At 39.6% G+C, this 20,587-nt stretch overlaps 1 protein-coding gene across 1 annotated transcript; it reads left to right on the top strand.

The window, feature by feature from the left end:
* The first annotated feature begins 11,253 nt into the window (after window positions 1–11,253).
* Window positions 11,254–14,959, top strand: cyp26a1 (cytochrome P450, family 26, subfamily A, polypeptide 1). Its single transcript, XM_072373216.1, has 7 exons — window positions 11,254–11,474; window positions 11,789–12,013; window positions 12,643–12,924; window positions 13,310–13,459; window positions 13,622–13,756; window positions 14,340–14,486; window positions 14,586–14,959. Exons 1-7 carry the CDS (start codon window positions 11,286–11,288, stop codon window positions 14,922–14,924), a joined length of 1,467 nt encoding a protein of 488 aa, XP_072229317.1. The 5' UTR covers window positions 11,254–11,285; the 3' UTR covers window positions 14,925–14,959.
* The last annotated feature ends 5,628 nt before the right edge of the window (window positions 14,960–20,587 follow it).

Here is a 20,587-nt window from a genome sequence, read left to right on the forward strand (position 1 = left end):
ACGTCTTGCATGGTTAACTCTATCACATACTTGTTATATTCTAACGCTCACTCTTACAGATCTTTATATTTTTCACTTTTTAGTGGTGTGTCGGGTTCTCTAGCTTAGCATGGCTACCAGTTCTCTTCCTCTATCTCCTGCTTTCACCTGCTCCGTGTGTCAGATGTTTAGTTACTCCTCTGCCTCCTTTAGTGGTAATGGTACATGTAACAAATGTAGTCTTTTTGTAGTTTTGGAGGCAAGGTTATCTGAATTGGAATCTCAGCTCTGCACTGTTGAAAACCACCCGATAGCGAGCCAGGCCCCTTTAGTCAGTGCGGAGCCAACTAGCCTAGTTAGCTCTGTTAGTCGTCCCCTAGCAGATCCCAAGCAGCCGGGACTTAAGAGTGGCTGGGTGACTGTCAGGAAGAGGAAGAGGAGTCATAGGTTCACCATCAACCTGTCCACGTTTCAAATAGATTTTCCCCACTCAGCGACACACCCGCTGAGGACAAAACCCTGGTAATTGGCAGCTCTATAGTCAGAAACGTGGCATTAGAGACACCAGCGACCATAGTCAAATGTATTCCAGGGGCCAGAGCGGGTGACATAGAATCCTATTTAAAACTGCTAGCTAAGGATAAGTGTAAATACGGTAAAATAGTTATTCACTCCGGCAGTAATGACACCCGGTTACGCCAATCGAAGGTCACTAAAATTAATGTTGCATCGGTGTGTAGTTTTGCCAAAACAATGACAGATTCCATAGTTTTCTCTGGACCCCAGCCAAATCTGACCAGTGACGACATGTTTAGCCGCATGTCCTCATTCAATCGCTGTTTGTCTCGATTGTGTCCAGCAAACAACGTGGGCTACATAGAGAATTGGCAATCTTTCTGGAGAAAACCTGGTCTGATGAGGAGAGATGGCATCCATCCCACTTTGGAAGGAGCTCTTCTCATTTCTAGAAATATGGACGAATTTATTAGTCATCCAAAAACATGACAACCCAGGGTTGAGACCAGGATGCAGAGTTGTAGTCTTACACACTCTGCGGCTTCCCACCTGATGCTGCCCCCCCCCCCCCCCCCCCCCCAATCAAAAAACACAAAAGGAGCAAAATCCTCTTGTGCAAAACAAATTTAAAACAAAAACTTTAACTGAACAAAAACATCAAACTATTAAATGTGGTTTTCTCAATATTAGATCTCTCCTTTCGAAGTCTCTGTTAGTGAATGATTTGATCTGTGATCATCATATTGATATATTTTGTCTTACAGAAACCTGGCTGCAGCAGGAGGATCATGTTAGCATTAATGAATCAACTCCTTCTGACTATTTAAATGTTCACGTTCCTCGAACCACAGGCAGAGGAGGAGGAGTGGCAGCTATCTTCAGATAAGGGTTACTAATCAGTCGTAGACCCAAGATTAGTTTGAGCTCTTTTTGATCTCTGATTCTCAGTTTTTCCCACCCAAAGTGGAAATCACAAAAACCTCTTGTGTTTGTTGTTGTGTATTGTCCACCTGGAGTTTTTGTCTGAATTCTCAGAGTTTTTATCACAGTTAGTGCTGAGTACAGATAAAGTCATTGTAGTGGGGGACTTTAATATTCATGTAGATGTTGAAAATGACAGCCTAAATATTAACTTTAATTCTATATTAGACTCTATTGGATTTTCTCAAAGTGTTCACAGACCTATTCACTGCCTTAATCATACCCTTGACCTTGTGCTGACTTATGGCATTGAGAGTGAACAGTTAACAGTGTTCCCTCATAACTCTGTCTTGTCTGACCATTTTTTAATAACAAATTTACATTACTTGACTATACGGCTTCTGAGAAGAATTTTACATATAGAAGGTGTCTATCAGAGAATTCTATAACCAGATTTAAAGAGCTGATTTAATCATTCTTTTCTTCACTGCCATGTGCAGATATGACAGAGGACGGCTACCTAAATTTTACTCAAGCAATACTTGACTCTTGTTGACAGCACTATAGCTTCAATGCGTACAACACTGGACAATGTTGCCCCTCTGAAAAGGAAGGTAATCAGTCAAAAGAGGTTGGCTCCTTGGTATAATTCACAACTGCGTGCGTTAAAGCAGACTGCAAGAAAGCTGGAGAGACAGTGGTGTTCCTCGAATTTAGAAGAGTCTCAATTAGTCTGGAAAGATAGTTTAATAACGTATAAGAAAGCACTTCGTAAAGCTAGAACTGCTTATTATTCATTATTGATAGAAGAGAATAAGAATAATCCCAGGTTTCTTTTCAGCACTGTTGCCAGGCTGACAAAGCTCTGTTGAGCCATGTATTCCTTTAACTCTCAGCAGTGATGATTTCATGAGATTCTTTATCAATAAAATTGTTTCTATCAGAGAGAAGATTAATGGAATCCTTCCCACTATTATCACTGATGTATCATCAAGTAGAGCAGCTTCAGAAGTATCTTTCGAACCTGATTTGTATTTAGACAGCTTCTGCCCAGTTGATCTCTCTGAGCTAACAACAGTAATAGTCTCTTCTAAACCATCAACTTGTATTTTAGACCCAGTCCCAACCAGACTGTTCAAGGAGGTTTTTCCCCTTAATTGACACTTCCATATCGGATTTGATCAATCGGTCTTTGTTGACAGGATATGTACCTCAGACTTTTAAGGTTGCTGTAATTAAACCTTTACTTAAAAAACCTACTCTTGATTCAGAAGTGTTGGCTAATTATCGACCTATATCCAATCTCCCTTTTTTGTCTAAAGTTCTTGAAAAAATAATTGCAGTTCAACTTTGTGATCATTTACATAGAAATAATCTGTTTGAAGAGTTTCAGTCAGGATTCAGAGTGCATCATAGCACAGAAACAGCACTGGTGAAAGTTACCAATGATCTCCTCTTAGCCTCTGATAGCGGACTTGTTTCTGTGCTTGTCCTGTTGGATCTCAGTGCTGCATTTGATACGATCGATCACAGCATTCTGTTACAGAGACTTGAACATTTTATTGGGATTAAAGGAACTGCATTAGGCTGGTTTAATATTAATATTCATCTGATAGATTCCAGTTTGTTCTTGTAAATGAAGAATCTTCCTCACACATTGGAGTAAGTCATGGAGTTCCTCAGGGTTCTGTGCTTGGATCAATTCTTTTTACGTTGTACATGCTTCCATTAGGTAACATTATTAGACAGCATGGCATAAATTTCCATTGTTATGCTGATGTTACTCAGCTGTACTTATCTATGAAACCAGATGAAACCAATAGGTTGGTCAGACTACAAGACTCAGAACTGTCTGCTTTTAAATTCAGACAAAACTGAAGTTGTTCTCTTTGGACCTGAGCGCTTCAGGGAGAAATTGTCTCGTTATATAGTTACTCCAGATTGTATTTCCTTAGCTTCTAGTTCTAGAGTGAGGAACCTTGGAGTTATTTTTGACCAGAATTTATAATTTGACGCACATATAAAACTGGTTTCTAGGACTGCCTTCTTTCACCTTCGTAATATTGCTAAAATCAGGAACATCCTGTCTCAGGGTGATGCAGAGAAACTAGTTCATGCATTTGTTACTTCAAGATTGGACTACTGTAATTCCTTGTTATTGGGCTGTCCAACATATTCTGTGAAAAGCCTCCAGCTGATCCAAAATGCTGCAGCCAGAGTTCTGATGAGAACTAACAGGAGAGATCATGTTTCTCCAGTTTTAGGTTCTCTTCATTGGCTCCCTGTTAAATTCAGAATAGAATTTAAGATTCTTCTTCTCACACATAAAGCTCTTAATGACCGAGCTCCATCATATCTTAAAGATCTCATTGTAAGATATTTTCCCAACAGAACACTTTGCTCTCATACTGCAGGTTTACTTGTTGTTCCCAGAGTTTCTAAAAGTAGAATGGGAGGCAGAGCCTTCAGTTATCAGGCCCCTCTCTGTGGAATAAGCTGCCAGTAAATGTCCGGGAAGCAGACACCCTTTCCACTTTTAAGATTAGGCTTAAAACTTTCCTTTTTGATAAAGCTTATAGTTAGGGATGGCTCAGGTAATCCTGAAACATCCCATAGTTAAGCTGCTATAGGCTTAGACTGCTGGGGGACCTCATCTGTCACACCTTTTCTCACTTTGCTCTTTTTTTCCCCCTGTTTAATTTCTCAAATGATTTTATGTACATGTGACATTATTGTGGTTATTAACTTGTGTTTCCCTGTTCCAACAGATATCCTTTGAATGGTGTTATGGTGTTTTTCCCCCCTCTTTTCTGTCTTCTCAAACCCCAGCTAGTCGAGGCGGATGGCCACCCTTCCTGAGCCTGGTTCTGCCAGAGGTTTATTCCTGTTAAAAGGGAGTCGTTCCTTTCCACAGTCGCCTCATGCATGCTCAGGACGGGAGATTGGACTGAAGACAAGTTTCGGTGCAATCTGTTAGTTTCCTTAGCTAGGATATTATTTTTTGAATTGGCTCTATATGAATGAATTGGATTATGATTACAATGAATTGAATTCCAATTGGCTTGAATTGGATTATATTATTTAAGTGCCTTGAGATGACAATTGTTGTAATCTGGCGCTATAAAAATAAAATTGAATTGAATTGAATTAACAGATTGGCTCCCCTCAGGACGCCGGCTCCGTTGTCCAAGATGCAGGACAGAGGAGGAGAGTGACCTTTGTCCCCAAGGTCGTTCAGCTCCTTAACTTGCAAAATTTTCTACCTCCACGCCTCCCTGCACTGGACCCCTCCCACCCCTGCTGTCCATGACCCCCACGCTCATCTCACTACCGACCCATCACCCTCACAAATACACACACTTACATCCTGCCCATCACCCCCATCTCCCCAACACAGTCACAGAGACATATACATACACACACACATCACTCTGCTTTACACAGACTGCTTGAAACATTGACTTTTTACACATGCCTATTTAACGTTCCACTCCAACACCGTTGAGTGCAATTTGCACAGCTGTCAATATTTTAGTAGTTTTACATTTGTCAATAACTACAATATTTTATTATCGCCGTGTGTATGTGTGTATACATACGTCTGCTCTTTCATTTTTTTGCACTAAATTTATCTATTTAACTTGTCTGTGTTACTGCCCTGTGTGCCTTTAATTGCCCCCCAGGGACAAATAATATATATATATATATATATATATATATACATATATATATGTTAATTGAGTTTCAAATAGGTCTGGGCAGATTGACATGTTATTTTTGCGTTAACTAATGAATTTAGACAAATATTTCTCTCCCATCAATGCAGTATTTATTATTTTTATTGTAAACGTCTGTTGCTCACTGCCTTTTATTTTGAAAAAGTCCTTCGTGAGCGAGCCTAGTATATTGCTTACTGCTGCGGCGCTCACAGGAAACAGTCATAAAAGAAAAGCATGGCAGATCAAGCGGGCTAAACAAACATGGAGAAGGCTATGGAACTTTTACATGGCCATTTTCATTTCAAAGTTCTTCGTAAAGTTATTTCTAAGCAGTGCAACTTTGAATAGTCTTATCACCGGAGTACTTCAATCATATGACTGCACAGTTCCAATAAAAGTCCGTTATATGCTACTTTTGAATTCATTATTGGATTTTGCCTATAACAATGTGATTAATCACAGGAAATCATGTGATTAAATAATTTAATATTTGCCCAGCCCTAGTTTCAAATCATATTATCTAATCCCAAAGAGCTTTACAGGTCAGCAATTTTCATTTCATTGTTATTTTCATGGAATTGCTGTTATATTTAAATAGCAGGATCAATGGTGTGACTGCCATTCACATTTGGCTTGATTGAACTGAATGACTAGTTGACCCAGTTGAGCCTGTCACAACAAGGCAAATGCATACACTCACTTTTTTCTGTGTTCAAGCTTCATTCGTTCATTTATTTATTCATTCATTCATCCTTTCATTCAGTCTCTATGCCTGCTTTATCGTATTTAGGGTTCCGGAGAGACTGAAGCCAGGGTACACCATGGTCAGGTCACCAGTGCATCAAAGGACTTCTTCCTGAGTTTACTGTGTTAAAATGAGCTCCTGTGTTGTTGTTTTTTTGTTTTTAACTTTATTTCACTTATAGTATCAAGTGTTGTTGCTGTAAATTTTACAAAACACTTTCACTTGGATTCACTCTCTCCACTTTGCTGTCTGCTATGTATGCCTGACCGAAAGGAGAGGCAGCAACACAACCATAAATTAAACCAAACTATAGTAGAAAACATTCAGTTTTGTTTTTAGGAATGTATTCAACAAGAATGCAGCATGTCTGTTATGTGGAACACATCATTTTTATATGTTGCTCCTAATGGTAGAAAAGTTTGAGAAGTGCTGATATCTATTTAATGACAGTATATGTAAGAGTTTCTCTGAAAAATAAATATTTTACCAAATTATAATCGAGACCAACCTCTCCATGCCATTCCGATATATGCCATGGTGAAAGTGGTCCATCCAACTAATATTGCTGTTAGATAAATGCATTTATGAAGGCCCCTCACACATGACCATTACCATGGTTGCATATGTGTCATACTGTTGGAAATCTGAGATTCTTGTGGTTTGATGTTAAGTATTTTATGATAGGGTTACCACAGCAGGTACAATCAAGACCAATAAATATATTTCAGACAACTTACCATGGTATGAATTTTTAATGTGATGATCAATTAGCATCTAAACATTATTGATATGGTGGGTTGAAAATATAGACAGTATTGTTAGCTTTTGACTGACACCTCATTTAAGATGATAGGAGTTCCTATATTGTGTTCTGAGGCTAGAATAGCCAACTGCACAGCAATAAAATGCACGGCCCTCCTATGGATAGGATAACACCCAGTCAGCTGCAAACAATCTTGGTCAGGTCAAGGCCCAGTAAAAGGAGACTCCTGGACTGACGGAACAGAAAAAGAGCTTTGGAGCTGTGCTGTCAGTAGCTTTGTTCGCTTGTCTGCAAACATGAATCTAAATGACAAACAAGATGTTTTCTGTGAAAAAAAGTTTTGATGCTGTTCTTGCACAGTGTGAAACATTCTGCAGATAACTCTGCTGCTTATATGTAGTCAGGTCAGTAGGTGGTCCCAGAATATGTCGTCAGGACAGATTATGTAAACATATTTAATTGTTCCAGCGGGAGCAGTGACTTTGACTGAGGATTGTTTTACTCTGGTTAGTGCAAAGACTCACCAGACTGATATACGCAAGTCCACATTGTTCATGTGGGATGGGATGGTGGTTCAGTTCTACAGATTTTGCTCTGTTGCAGCTACACCATGCTTTTAGGATTTCTGAAGAGTTCCAAGGAAGGAGCCGCACTTAGACCCATCATCAGCAGCATCAGCTCCTATACTCACAACATTATTAAACACCTCGCCTCCATTTTAGCTCCTCTGGTAGGAAACCTTCCACATTATATACAGAACTCCACAGATTTTGGAAAGAAAATCCAACATCTGAAATTGGTTCCAGGTGAAACCATTGTGTCCTTTGATGTCACCTCACTTTTTAAGTGTATACCAATATAAGAGGCCGTGGAGAATGCATCAAAATAGGGGTAGCTACACGGCTTCTGTGACCAGATTTGTACCCTGCCTCTGCCTCCATACCATCTATTTCAAATACTATGGCTGTTTTTACAGAAAGAAGCAAAGCTGTGCCTGAGTTCTCCAGTGTCACCTGTTGTGGCCAACCTTTACATGGATGAACATTAACTTCCGGTTCACAAAGAAGGACATGACAGACAACAAACTACCTTTACTGAACTGTGTTGTGGACACTGAGGAGGACAGAAGTCTCAAAACTGACAACTACACACAAAAAACATGCTATTTGACCTACACAACCCTCTGGAACACAATCTAGCTGTCAGAACTGTACACAAGTGGGCTAAGAATGTCTCTATTAGAGCAGAGAGAGAATAAAATGAATACAGACATGCCAAGAAAGTCAAATCAGATAAGAAATTTAGGGGAAGAAAAACTCAAACAGAGAAGTGCAAAGTATTTTTCACAGTATCTGAGCCAAATTAACAACACAGATAAGGTGTTTAAGGTTGTGTTGCTGTCTGTCCTCTATATTAAACACATACAGAGGAGGTCATTGGAGGTATTTTTTAACATCACCTATTCAGCAAACTTAATCATAAAAAGTAATGAGTGATATTTTCATATGCTGCCATCCACTACTATCCTAATGTTTGAACAACCCCAGTGAGAAAAGAAAAGCTGCAAAGTCTTCACGGTTCACAGCATCCAGGTGGACTTCAGATCCAACAACACCATCAGACAGAAACTGTTTCACACAAAGAACAGAACGCCCAAACAAAGACAGACCAGTCCAGTGCTGTGAGGAACACGCAGACTTTTATATCGGAGACACTTAACAACTGCTTCACAAGCTCATGGAACAACACAAAAGAGTCAAGGAAGATCAATTTTAAACGCGGCTGTGGTCTCTGGCATTACTTTATAATACCACTTTGATCCTGCTCCCCAGGAGGTTTCACAACCATTCACACCTTGGATCTTGTGATCTAAGCACATTTGGTCAACAACTCACAGGTGACAATGACCTGAATGACCCACATAAAGGTCAGGTCAGTCAGTGACACATATCTGACCTCAATGACTCTGAAAGTGTGAACATTCTTTCAGCAGCTTAAAAGACTGAAACACCCCACGAGCTACTTAAAACTGAAGAAGCCTGTTGGATGAAAGGTAAACTGTTTCAAGAACCACAGATAAAGTCCAGTTGCTTTTATTAATGTTCCCCAGATTACCATTACCCAAATAATTGAGAAACTGCATGAACACTTTGACCACAGTGGTTTTAAAAGTTAGACCCACGAAACTGCAACATCAAAAAATCTTTAGGAAAATCATGGAGTTGGACATGGCAGTTACTTTTATGTAATCACTCGTATAATAATAATAACACATGCTGTTAGACAAACTGCTACTGAGAATAGAACAGTGTAGAATTGGGCTGTGTTGAGAATAATATGCAAACATTGCTATGTCTGACATAATGAGATTACTGTTAGATTGTTAAGAGAAGTCACCAGAGTGCTCATTAAGGCAACGCCAACATGTTGACATCAGATTATTTTCATTGTAGCCTAAATAAATAACAGTACTCTCCAGACTGTTCCAAACCATGGATTTCTCCAATTTTACTGTAGGTACAGTGTCTGGGTTTTTACAATATCTGAGACAAATGAATCACAAAAATGTCTGGGAAATTACCTTTCCAACATTTTGGTCTCTATAATGGTCATGCTGCTGTCTGTCCTCTCTGATGCACGGGAGACAGCAAAAAGGTGGCCAATGGGAGTCTTTCATCACACCACCTACTCAGCAAACTTAGACAAAAATAGCAACAATATTTTCCAATTCTTCCATCTGCTACTAGTCCATATTCAAAACAGCTAAAGCAAGACGATATAGATTGTCAAAACAGTATGACATGGAGCTTGTCATTCACGCACTTTCCCTGTGAAAGGGGCTCACCTAGCTAAATACAGCATAAATAATTCATATTAAAGGCCCTTTTACAGCACCTATTTACTTTACAAAGGGTGTTACACTGTGTCTTTCACTAACTTACTGTTACTGGCTCTGACACTAGCCCTGAACCAGCACTGGAATTGTTTTAGTTGAAAACTGGCATCATTCTTCAAACCAACATCAGTGTCGCGGTAACCATGCAAGGTGGTGGTGTGCCACCAACAGCAACTAGGCTTCAGTGCTTTACCAAAAGACACTCCAGTAGTCGGAGGTGCTGAGATTGAACAGCCAACCCAATGATTATTAGACAGACTGGTCACTACCAAAAACAAAAATAAATATAAGCCCCCTCATACAACCCCCTCACCACAACTACCACCACACACACGCATATATATAAAATTTCCATACATACCAATGCCATGCCCCTGTGTACTCAGTGTAGTTGGCTCATTGGGTATAGTGGTTATCAGCACTGTTTATGCAAATAGTTAAATTACAAACCATTATGTGCTTTGGTGAACAAGGTCACGGCTAAAAAGGCATTATATGTGTGGACCATTTACAATTTGAAGTTTTGCATAATCCAAAGGAAAATTAATGTAAATCTATCTGGGTCTTGAAGGAAGATCAAATTATGTTGAGGTTTTTATTGTTTTTTCTTTTTTTACTGTAACAGTATAGTTGCCCTGTCTCCCTACTAGGGTGAACTGAGGGGCACCCTGCTGGACAAAAAAATAAAAAATACTCAGCCAGAGCAGACAAAGCCTACCATGTAATGCTGCTGTAAAAGCAACAGCCAAGGTAGGCCTATCTCACTCACAGACTGATCGTCCCTGCACTCCCTCGCAAACACACACACCTCTTGAGGTTAGGATAGGTTGTCAAAAAAAAAAGGGTTCAATCAGATTGAGGATGTGGCATGACAGTGGAGCGCCGTGTTTCTTTTTGCGCATGGTGGCGTAGCCCGGGGATAATCTTGCACGTGTCTGTGCGCGTCAGCACTCCTGTCTTTGCTGATCCATGTTTGAACTACTGAGTACGATATCATTTTTATGACACGGACGCAGCAAGGGAGAGTGCAGGTTAAAGTCATCTAGATTACAAAGAGATTGTGCGTGGAAACAGCTTGACAGGAGTTGGCAGTTCAGCAGAGTGCAGCCATCAATGTCAAGACGATACACTGTCTATCTATCTATGTGTAAATGAATTAAACTATAGAAATGAGCAATTAATAGAAATATACTTTCTATTTTTATTTTAATGTAGGCTTAACTTTGCATGGCAGAGGTGAGGCATACTGCGGGGGGAATAAGACCTATCCTCTTCTCCATTTTCTGAAATGCCAGAATATGTGCCTTATAAAAGCTTTTTGCTCCTGAATGGAAGTTGCCCCGCAGGCATGATTACTGATCTTACAAGTAGGCCTTAAGCTAAGGTAATGAGTGTGTAAACTAGCTGCCTTACTGCCAACAAAGGACGAACTTTTATTGTCTCATGGTCTCGTCACCTTTTTCAGTGAAATCCGTTGCGGATTGTTTGCGTGCAACAGGAGGTTGGGATTAAAGATGCGGCCCTTGAAACAAATGATGAGGTAAATCAGCCAATACGGACCGGAGGCGGGGCCGAGAGACACCCACAATTAAAGATGAACTTTGCGTGAACTAATTCATCTGAGGGAGGAGAAGGTAAGAGGCTGGCCGCAGCTCGGGTAGCCTATAAAAGCGCTGGATGAGGATCCCGGAGTGCCACTTCTTTTAGCAGAGGTAATATAGCGGTAACAGACACTGCTGCTCGAACATGGCTCTAAGCACGCTGTTAGCCACCTTCCTGTGTATCATCGTGCTGCCAATCTTGCTGTTCCTGGTGGCGGTGAAGCTGTGGGAGGTTTACATGATCCGAGGCAGAGACCCGAACTGTCCCAGTCCGCTGCCGCCCGGATCCATGGGCATACCTTTCATCGGAGAGACGTTGCAGCTTATCCTCCAGGTAAATCTTAACACGCATGCGAGTAAGGATGCATCAGTTACTTTTCTTTTCATCGTAATGATCAGAAGACTGCTTTAACTGCGTTTATGGCATTAACATTGCACCTAGAAGTTTTAATTAAGTATGTAACCGGAGTTTCTCAATATGCCGTTTAAACCATTATTCTCTTTTAGAAACATTTTTGGTAGCTCTACGGTTCTTAAACACTTTGCTTCTCAGTGTCTGGTGTTTTGCATCCTAAGAGCTGTGTGAGCTTCACGTGGGTTTGATTGTTTGTTATTTTGATGGGTTGCCATCCCTGTCAACGATTTCAGAGGAGAAAGTTTCTGCGGATGAAGCGGCAGAAGTATGGTTACATCTATCGTACACACCTCTTCGGGAACCCCACAGTGCGCGTGACCGGTGCGGATAACGTCAAACAGATTCTGCTGGGAGAGCACAGGCTAGTGTCGGTGCAGTGGCCCGCCTCTGTGCGCACCATCCTGGGTTCGGACACTCTCTCCAATGTTCACGGATCACTGCACAAGACTAAGAAAAAGGTGAGCAAAGATGTCATTTCAAAGTTTCAAATAAAGGGATGTGAGGCAAATACTCAAGACCAGACACTACTTTTAACCCATTGTTTGCTCTATGCCGTCCAAAAACTATAACTTTTCAACCTCCTGAGACGAACAAACAGAAGAAGAATTCAAAGGAACAAACCCACCAAAATTTGCTATAAGAAAAAAAGGATACACAACACAATTGTATGCTTAAAGTAAACCCAAACGTAACGTTAAAGTTACAATTTGCTTGAACTTTCACAAATGTTTGCATGCTTTAATCTGACCTATGTGCCAAAAACTAAAATCTGTTTCACATTAAGTAAAGAAGAAAGGCATTTTGTATTTGAGTTTTTATCAAAATTGATATTAGATGATGTACTATAGGCTAATTCAAAGCTGAAGTCAGACAGTATTATTATTGTTAACAAAAAAGGGGTAAATGCAGGTGTGCTGTCTGGGAGGTATGCAATTTGTATTTTACAGCAAGACCGCACAATACCTCCTTTATCTCTATTGCTGACATTTATGACACTGAAGAAATGACAGGCTTCATCTATCAGATGTGTGACTGAAATCGGTTTTGGACTGAAATGACTTAATCCACCAATTTTGTCCTTTAATAGGCAATCATGAGGGCCTTCTCCAGGGAGGCTCTGGAGCTCTACATTCCTGTCATCCAGGAGGAAGTGCAGACTGCAGTGACGGAGTGGTTGGCAAGGGACTCATGCGTGCTGGTGTACCCAGAGATGAAGCGGTTGATGTTCCGCATAGCTATGAGGATTTTGTTGGGCTTTGAGCCAGAACAGATCAAGACTGATGAGCAGCAGTTGGTGGACTCCTTTGAGGAAATGATCAAGAATCTGTTCTCTCTGCACATTGACGTGCCTTTCAGTGGCTTGTACAGGGTGAGAATACCAGATCAACACCCTTTTTAAATGTGAAAAAAAAAATGTGGATCAATTTTCTATATGTATTCTATAAACAACAGATCCTTGTAATGTCATGGTATGCAAATGGTTCAAGCATTTAAAAACTTCAAAATGCTCCCTTGAGTCTTAACAAGCATTGTCACATGAGACAAGTTGCAAAGTAAAGTAATTGGAGTAGTGCATCCGTATGCACGTAACATTGTCCGTCCATTATCCATTGTTCTTCTTACTCACTGTAAGTGTCAGTTTACTCTCCTAACCTCAGATTCCTCATCTATCCTTTACTGTTTCCTGATTTCCACCTTCCTTCAATCCCTCAATCAGACTTGCCGTTTCATCTGCCATCCATCTTGTCTTGTAGGGTCTGAGGGCAAGGAATTTCATTCACTCCAAGATAGAGGAGAACATCAAGAAGAAGATGCAGGAGTCAGAAAAAGGGTCAAAACACAGAGATGCCCTGCAGCAACTTATAGATAGCAGTAAGAATAATGGAGAACCATTCAGCATGCAGGTAATGAATGATACATCTCTTGATCAAACTTCCAATATGAAAAAAACAAAGTGGTATTATGTCCATATTAGCTTTTTTTATTTAATTATTTATTTTTATTATTATTAATTTTATTTTTTTAAGGCCTGAAAAAAAACTTGCATGTCCACTTTGTATTTCCAGGCCATCAAAGAGTCTGCAACAGAGCTATTATTTGGGGGTCACGAAACCACAGCCAGCACAGCCACCTCTCTGGTAATGTTCCTAGGCCTAAACCCAGAAGTGGTGGATAGACTGAGGCAAGAATTGATTGACAAGGTAAATAAAAATACAGTAAAACTTTACTTCCATTAGCTGATGTTCTAGCCTCTATAGTAGTGGCAGCAGGAGTTTTGGTTTAATTGAGTAACATTCATGTTACATATATCTCCTTCAGTGTTTTGGTTTACTTAGTACATTCTCCAGAGCTTTTTATAATGTCATGGTCTTAAGCAAATGGCACACAGTTGCCATGTCAGTTATCAATCATTCTTGTTAAGTGTGAAGTCCTAGACAAATCCAATGGGGAAAGTTGGCAGTAAATAAATCTAACTGATTTCTAGTTATTGTAAAAATATTTTGTCAAGTTACTTTGTACCATTGTTCCTATATATCTAGAAATCTGCCCAGGCTTTTCAGTAAAGCTAGATACTGTCATGGATTTTAAATTCTGAATGGATTAATGCCAATAAAACTACATAACTCGTTTGTTTTTCTCTGTGCCAGTTCATAGATGGACTCTCCAAATGTGATGCTTCTTGTACTTTAAAATAATACATCAAATATGAACAACCAGTGCTTTCATCAATGGCTTGTACCTCACCTAATAGTGATTGTTTTTATTTTATTTTTTTCTGTTCAGAAGGAGCGTGGCATGGACCTCCAGATTTTGAACATCGAGTCTTTAGAGCAGCTGAAATATGCTGGCTGTGTTATTAAAGAAACACTAAGGATCAACCCACCTGTACCTGGAGGATTCAGAGTAGCCCTCAAAACATTCAAACTCGATGTAAGCAAATCTACTATCTTTGAAGTTTATCATTTGAAAGTAGTAAATTGGAAATGCACATACATGAACATGCTAATTTATGTCCCCTTACCACTTCAGGGTTATCAGATTCCCAAAGGATGGAATGTCATCTACAGTATATGTGACACCCATGATGTGGCTGAGATTTTCGCTAATAAAGAAGAATTCCAGCCAGAGCGCTTTATGAACAAACCCTTTGCAGACTCTTCCAGGTTCCAGTACATCCCTTTTGGTGGTGGCTCCAGAATGTGTGTAGGCAAGGAATTTGCTAAGGTCCTACTGAAGATCTTCTTGGTAGAAGTGGTAACAAAGTGTCAGTGGACTCTTTTGAATGGGCCACCAACCATGAAAACGGGTCCCACTGTCTATCCTGTAGACAACCTGCCAACCAAGTTTACCAGCTACATACAAACTTAGTGATATAACAAGAATTGGCTCCTAAAAGCACTGTATAGAGAAAATACTTTAAAAAAAAATTTTTATATTGAATTGTACATATTGTAGAGTACAGTATTGTGCATTTTATATTCTGTTCACATATGTATGTATATATATTTTATTTTTGTTTGGAGAATGAAACAAAAGGCACTATGCTTACATTGACACTTAAATCAGCTCAGTGGTTTATAGGATTTTCTTAACATGTCTATTGTAGTCTGTTTATATAACTTCTGTATCTTGCTTCAAGTAATTTAAGGTACTTGTACATTATTGATATTAAATTGGATTTTTACTCAAAACAATTTTGCAAACATTCTTTGGTTTTGTGTGTACTAATATGAAACCGTCTCATCTTTGAGTTTGTTTTTTTTTTAAGTTGTTTCTTTGCATGCCAATAAAAATGGTTCTCTCATTTCTATAAATAAAACCTCAGAATATAAAGTTTCCTTTAGTGATAGAATTGTAGGAACTTCTACTCAAAACAGGAAAAATCCTATTAACACTAAAATATCTTTCACAACAAAGTCCTGGTGAAGATGGTTAACAGAATACAGACTCACAAGAAGGACATAACATATAAAGCTAAATAAAAAATTAAATCAAAACCTGCATCTTAAAGGAAAAAAAATTTTTTTCTCATAAGTTACCATAATTTCTTGAGGAATGTCTGTGACATTCTTTGTTCAAAACACAGAGAGCCAGCAGCTCCTTTTTCATCCCTTAACTTATACCTCTATTCAGAGCGGTGGTTTTAGGTCATGGAAGGGGACATTAAACTCCACCTCTCACATCTGCAGAGCCTATCTCTATGTAGATCAGTATACATAATAACCCTTGACACACAATATTTCCATATGCAAGAGCATATAGTAAGTAGCCTGTGAACTCACGCTAGTATACACAAAATTTGATGAATTGATGGCATTTTTATTCTCACATACTTAGATTTTCCTCATCTGTAGTTTGACCATGGACAGTTGGTATTGATCCATCTTTCAGCCACAACCTCAACATGAGTCACCAAGTCACTCTGTCACATATCAGCTCAAAAAACCTCAGTCTTCATGTTCTGTTTCTCTGCATTAAAAAAATTTATGTTTGGATGTTAATGTCAAGAACTGTTGCTTTATGGGCAAAGTTTAAACAGTCTGAAGGAATTTTCCTGATTTATTCATCCAAAATTACCCTGAAGGCCAAGGGGTTACAAAGATATTGTGGAGCACAAGGAGCCCTCACCAGCAGCAGGACCAATCCCAACACCCTTCCCAATGAATAAACAGGCAGATCTTTATATCCTCTACTGCTTGCAGGGCTAAACCACTTCCACTTAACAGGGGTGTTTCAATTTTACAACATACTTATGTTATACTATTTATAGTGTTTCCCGTAATGCAAAATGTCTATTTACAAAACCATGCTATAATCCTCAAGCCCATTTTCTAATACCTAAAACCAGCCAGACTAGTCCAACTACCCCACCCCAAACACTCTTACCCCATGGTTTCTTCTGGAACCTTTAATTGGTGTTCAGAACCCCAGGAAAGCATTTGGAACACCTTGGAGAGGACAAAAGAAAAAGTGGTAAGTAAAACAGACCATTTACACATATACTGACATTGTGCATCCCTACAATTAACACATTTAATCTGTCTCACTAAACCATGGTCAGTTTACCTCCAGCCGCTAACACCTGTCGTCATGATGTGAAGTTGAATTTGTGAGTAAAGTAAGTAACATTTTATTCATACAGCACCTTTCAAGATGAAAATCACAAAGTGATTCACAATGAAATACAGGAAACATTAACAATATCAACACATTTGTCACGATTTACGTTCTGTTTCATGTCTTGTCTCGTCATTTCCGGTTTTATTTTGAAATACTAACTTTCCCCTCTTGTTCCAGGTATCTTGCTCTTCCTCTCGTGTCAAGTGTCTGATTGTCTTCCCTGATTCCCAAGTGTTTCCACCTGTTCTCCTTGGTCCCTCATGTGTTCAAATAGTCTGCGTCTCCCTTTGTCCTGTGCCAGTATGTTGCATTCTGTTTCGACCTGCATAACTCGCCTCGAGCCTGCAGTCGAATGACTCTCCTGCAGAGCGTATTTATTTGTAAATTTATTCCTAGCCATAGTTTATGTATCTAACAACGGTAAGTTTCATAGCCTTGTTTTGTTCTTCCGTTTCGGAGTGTTTTATGTTTTGTTCTTGAAAGATTTTGTGCCGCCGTTAAAGGTAAGTTTTAAGTTTACAGTTAAAGTTTCATAGTGCTTCGGTTTTTTAAGAGAGCGTCCTTTGTTTAAATCCGCCTCATTAGGAGAGCGTGAGAGTTTATTTTGTAATAATTCATATCTTTTCTGTTTTCCTTCTGGAGTGGAGAGTTTTTTTTTTTTTTTTGTTCATTTTCATAGTCGCACTCTTCCCAGACATATTTACTGAGGAGAGTGCTCAGGGTTTTCAAAGCCCTGTTCATTTGCTCTGTAAGGAGACCCTCATCCTGCTTTGCCTTGCTGTGCTTTGTTTATCAAATAAGTATTTTGCATCTGAACTGACCCTGCATTGTTGTCCCAAGGCCGTGACAACATAAGCCAGTTTAAAAAGCTGGGTTTTCAGCTGCTTTTTAAGAGAGATCAGAGTCCACGGACCTCGGGCTCAGAGGAGGGGAGTTCCACTTTACAAAGACTCTGTTACCTTTAGTTTTCAACCAGCCAGCAGACCCTGATCACATGACCTCAGGGACCTGCTGGGGACATAAGGCTGTTAAAGGTCTCTGATTGGTGCTTGTCCATGGAGAGTTCTAAATGTTAAAACCAACATGTTGAAATGTACTTTGTAGTGGGCGGAAGCCCGAGAAACTGTGTTAGCAACGGAGTGACATGAGAATACTTGGAAGATTTTGTTACAAGCCTGGCAGCAGCGTTCTGTACAACCTGAAGACGTTCCAGTGATTTTTTTTATTTTTTATTTTTTTACTCAGGCAAGTGAATATAAAATTACAATAATCTAGATGTGATTAAATAAAAGCATGTATGATCTCAGAGCGTGACACAGTGCGACTTAGCTTGGCAATATTTTCTAAATGATAAAAACAAGAGCTAATCAGTGATTTAACATGAGCATCCAAAGTCAATGCTGGGTCAAGAGTTACCTCGTGGTTCTAAACTAAGGGTTTAACAAATGAGGCGAGAGGACCGAGAGTCTGCATTATTTTAGGTAAAAACCTATCAGGACTTCAGTTTTCTCTGCATTAAGTTGAAGTTAAAAATGTCAGCCATCCAACTTCTGACAGAATCTAAGCACCTAAGCAAGAACTTTACCTTTAAAACATCATTGGGTTTAAAATAAATATATAATTGAATTCCATCTGCATAGCAGTGATAAGAGATGTCCTTAACAAAATATAAAATATGCTGAAGAGGCAGCTGATATAAAAGAAACAAAGGTCCAAAAACAGACCCTTGTGGCACATCATAGTTAGGGAATGAGGAAGAGGACCTGAATTTAGCAGCAGCCACAGAAAATTGTGTGGAGTTAAAATAGGGAAGCTGGATATCTCTCCTCTGAGCTGGGAGTGTGATTTATAATGAAATATAATAATTCACTGAGTGAGATATTTTCACATAAAGAATTCACCAAATTGAGTTGGTAGTGGGGGCTACACAGTCGTGTGGTGGTTAGTACCGTCACCTCACAGTGAGAGGGTTCAGTTTCAACTTCCAGCTGGGGCCTTTCTATGTGGAGTTTGCATGTCCTCCCCATGTATGCATGGGTTTTCTCCGGGCACTCTGGCTTCCTCCTCCTATTTTGAAAAAATAGTGTTAAAAACTTTGATTTGATTTTAATGTAATATAAACAGGTTGCTATGCGCCGGCCTTATCAGCAGCAAGTCTGTGTAGCTCTCAATTTTGTTTGTCATTTATGGAATATTATACAATAGAAAAATACTTTATTCTTTATTATTTTACAGGGACAATGGTTGAATTGGGAAGGTGTAGAGAAGAAAAAGCTTAGTTGAAAAGAGCTGTGGAGTATGGTGGAAAGGAGTATTAGATTTTTGATGGGGCAACATATGATGTATTGCCAACTCCCTAGAACCTAAAACTCTGGGCAACCGTTATGTTCAGGTACCACAACTGTAAGGCACATTTTGTCAGGTTGTAAGGTTAGTCTGTCACAAGGCTGTTATACATGCCGACATAACCAAGTATTAAGAAGCTTAGCTGCAGGTACTGAAGATAAACGTAGGCAGGTAAATTTAGGAGGGACTAAGGTAAAGAGAGTGCCAATTCAGTTTGTTCAAGAGGGGGAGAAAGTTAATAAGATAATAAGGAGGCTAGGCAGCTTAGAGGATGCTTGTGATTTGGGAGATGCACGGTGGTTTAGGAGGAAAGCTTGTTGTTCGCCAGGAAATAGCCTCTACAAACCTAAGGCCTGATATAGTCTTGTGGTCTAGGAATAGAATGAGTCTATTTCATAGAGCTGACTGTTCCTTGGGAGGAATTAGTGGCAGAAGCATATGAAAGGAAAAAGCTTGGGTATGTGGAGTTGGGAGCAGAAGCAGAGCAGTGAGGATGGAAAGTTAGGATATGTCCAGTGGAAGTAGGATGCAGAGAATTCGTTGCAGTCTGTCTCATTGTTGAGGGAGTTGGGTATAAGTGGACAGAGTGTAAGGAAAATGGTAAAGGAAGTGTCAGATGAGGCAGTAAAGTCCAGTCAGTGGATTTGGATTAGAAGAAGCAACAGTAGCTGGGGGCCCAGCAGGGGGAGCACTCGGGGTAAACAGACTCTTCGAAGAAGCAAGGAAGAAATCCAGGATACATTTAAGTGGAGGGTGTGATCCATGTGAGCCTTTTAAAATGAGGTGGCTATTTTAGGTGAGTTGGTCTGTATGGCCTTGTTTTTGCTGGCATTTTTAGTGATTGTTGGACTTTTTAGGTGAGTGTATCTGCTAGTGTGTCTTGTCCAAGCTCCATCTCTGGTATCTCTATACTTTCATTAACCTCTACCCAAACCAGGGTTTGAATCCCATTCCTACTTATCTTTACCTCTTTTATTTCTACCTCCTACCTGAACCACTATGACTGGTGTGCAGTGAGAGGTTGGGGTTGCTTGTGTTTGTGGAAAAAAAAAAGATGGTTGTTGTGGTGTGAGGAGCAGTGATGATTGGCATTAGGGGAGTGACTCTGGGATGCCAGTGATCACTGTCTAGCCTCCCGGAGGTGTCGTGGGCCAAATTAGACAAAACACTGATGAAAGGAGGTTCCCACCTGATGACCCCAATGACATGTTGGTCAGCACTGCTCATTGGTCTATATAGGGATTATAGGGAATAATTTACAGAGTCTGGTCCATTTTTTTTTTTTTAGCACAAGTTTCTTGTGTTTACCTAGAATGTATTATTGTTGTTATTCTTCTAATATACAATCACTGTAAATATTTTTTTTAAAAAAGACAAAAATTTGAGCTACTCGACTAATTTTGAATTTCCCCCACTGGGGGATGAATAAAGTATTATTCTATTCTATTCTATAACAGGATAGGTTTCTTTAAAGTTAAGTGGGTTTGCTGGTGATGCCAAACAAAAGATTAAGAATACTTCAATGCCATTGTCCCAATTCAGTATAAGCCCTGGGAATAGGTAAC

The sequence above is a fragment of the Leuresthes tenuis genome, unplaced genomic scaffold (assembly GCF_036924035.1).
Source record: "Leuresthes tenuis unplaced genomic scaffold, fLeuTen1.0.hap1 SCAF_20, whole genome shotgun sequence".
Taxonomy (NCBI): Eukaryota; Metazoa; Chordata; class Actinopteri; order Atheriniformes; family Atherinopsidae; genus Leuresthes; species Leuresthes tenuis.

Bases quoted from the DNA above. Each gene is read 5' to 3' on its own strand.
- cyp26a1 (XM_072373216.1), top strand. From the start codon at position 11,286: ATGGCTCTAAGCACGCTGTTAGCCACCTTCCTGTGTATCATCGTGCTG. The intron at 11,475-11,788 runs GTAAATCTTAAC...CAACGATTTCAG, and splicing joins CGTTGCAGCTTATCCTCCAG to AGGAGAAAGTTTCTGCGGAT. The intron at 13,757-14,339 runs GTAAATAAAAAT...TTTTCTGTTCAG, and splicing joins GGCAAGAATTGATTGACAAG to AAGGAGCGTGGCATGGACCT.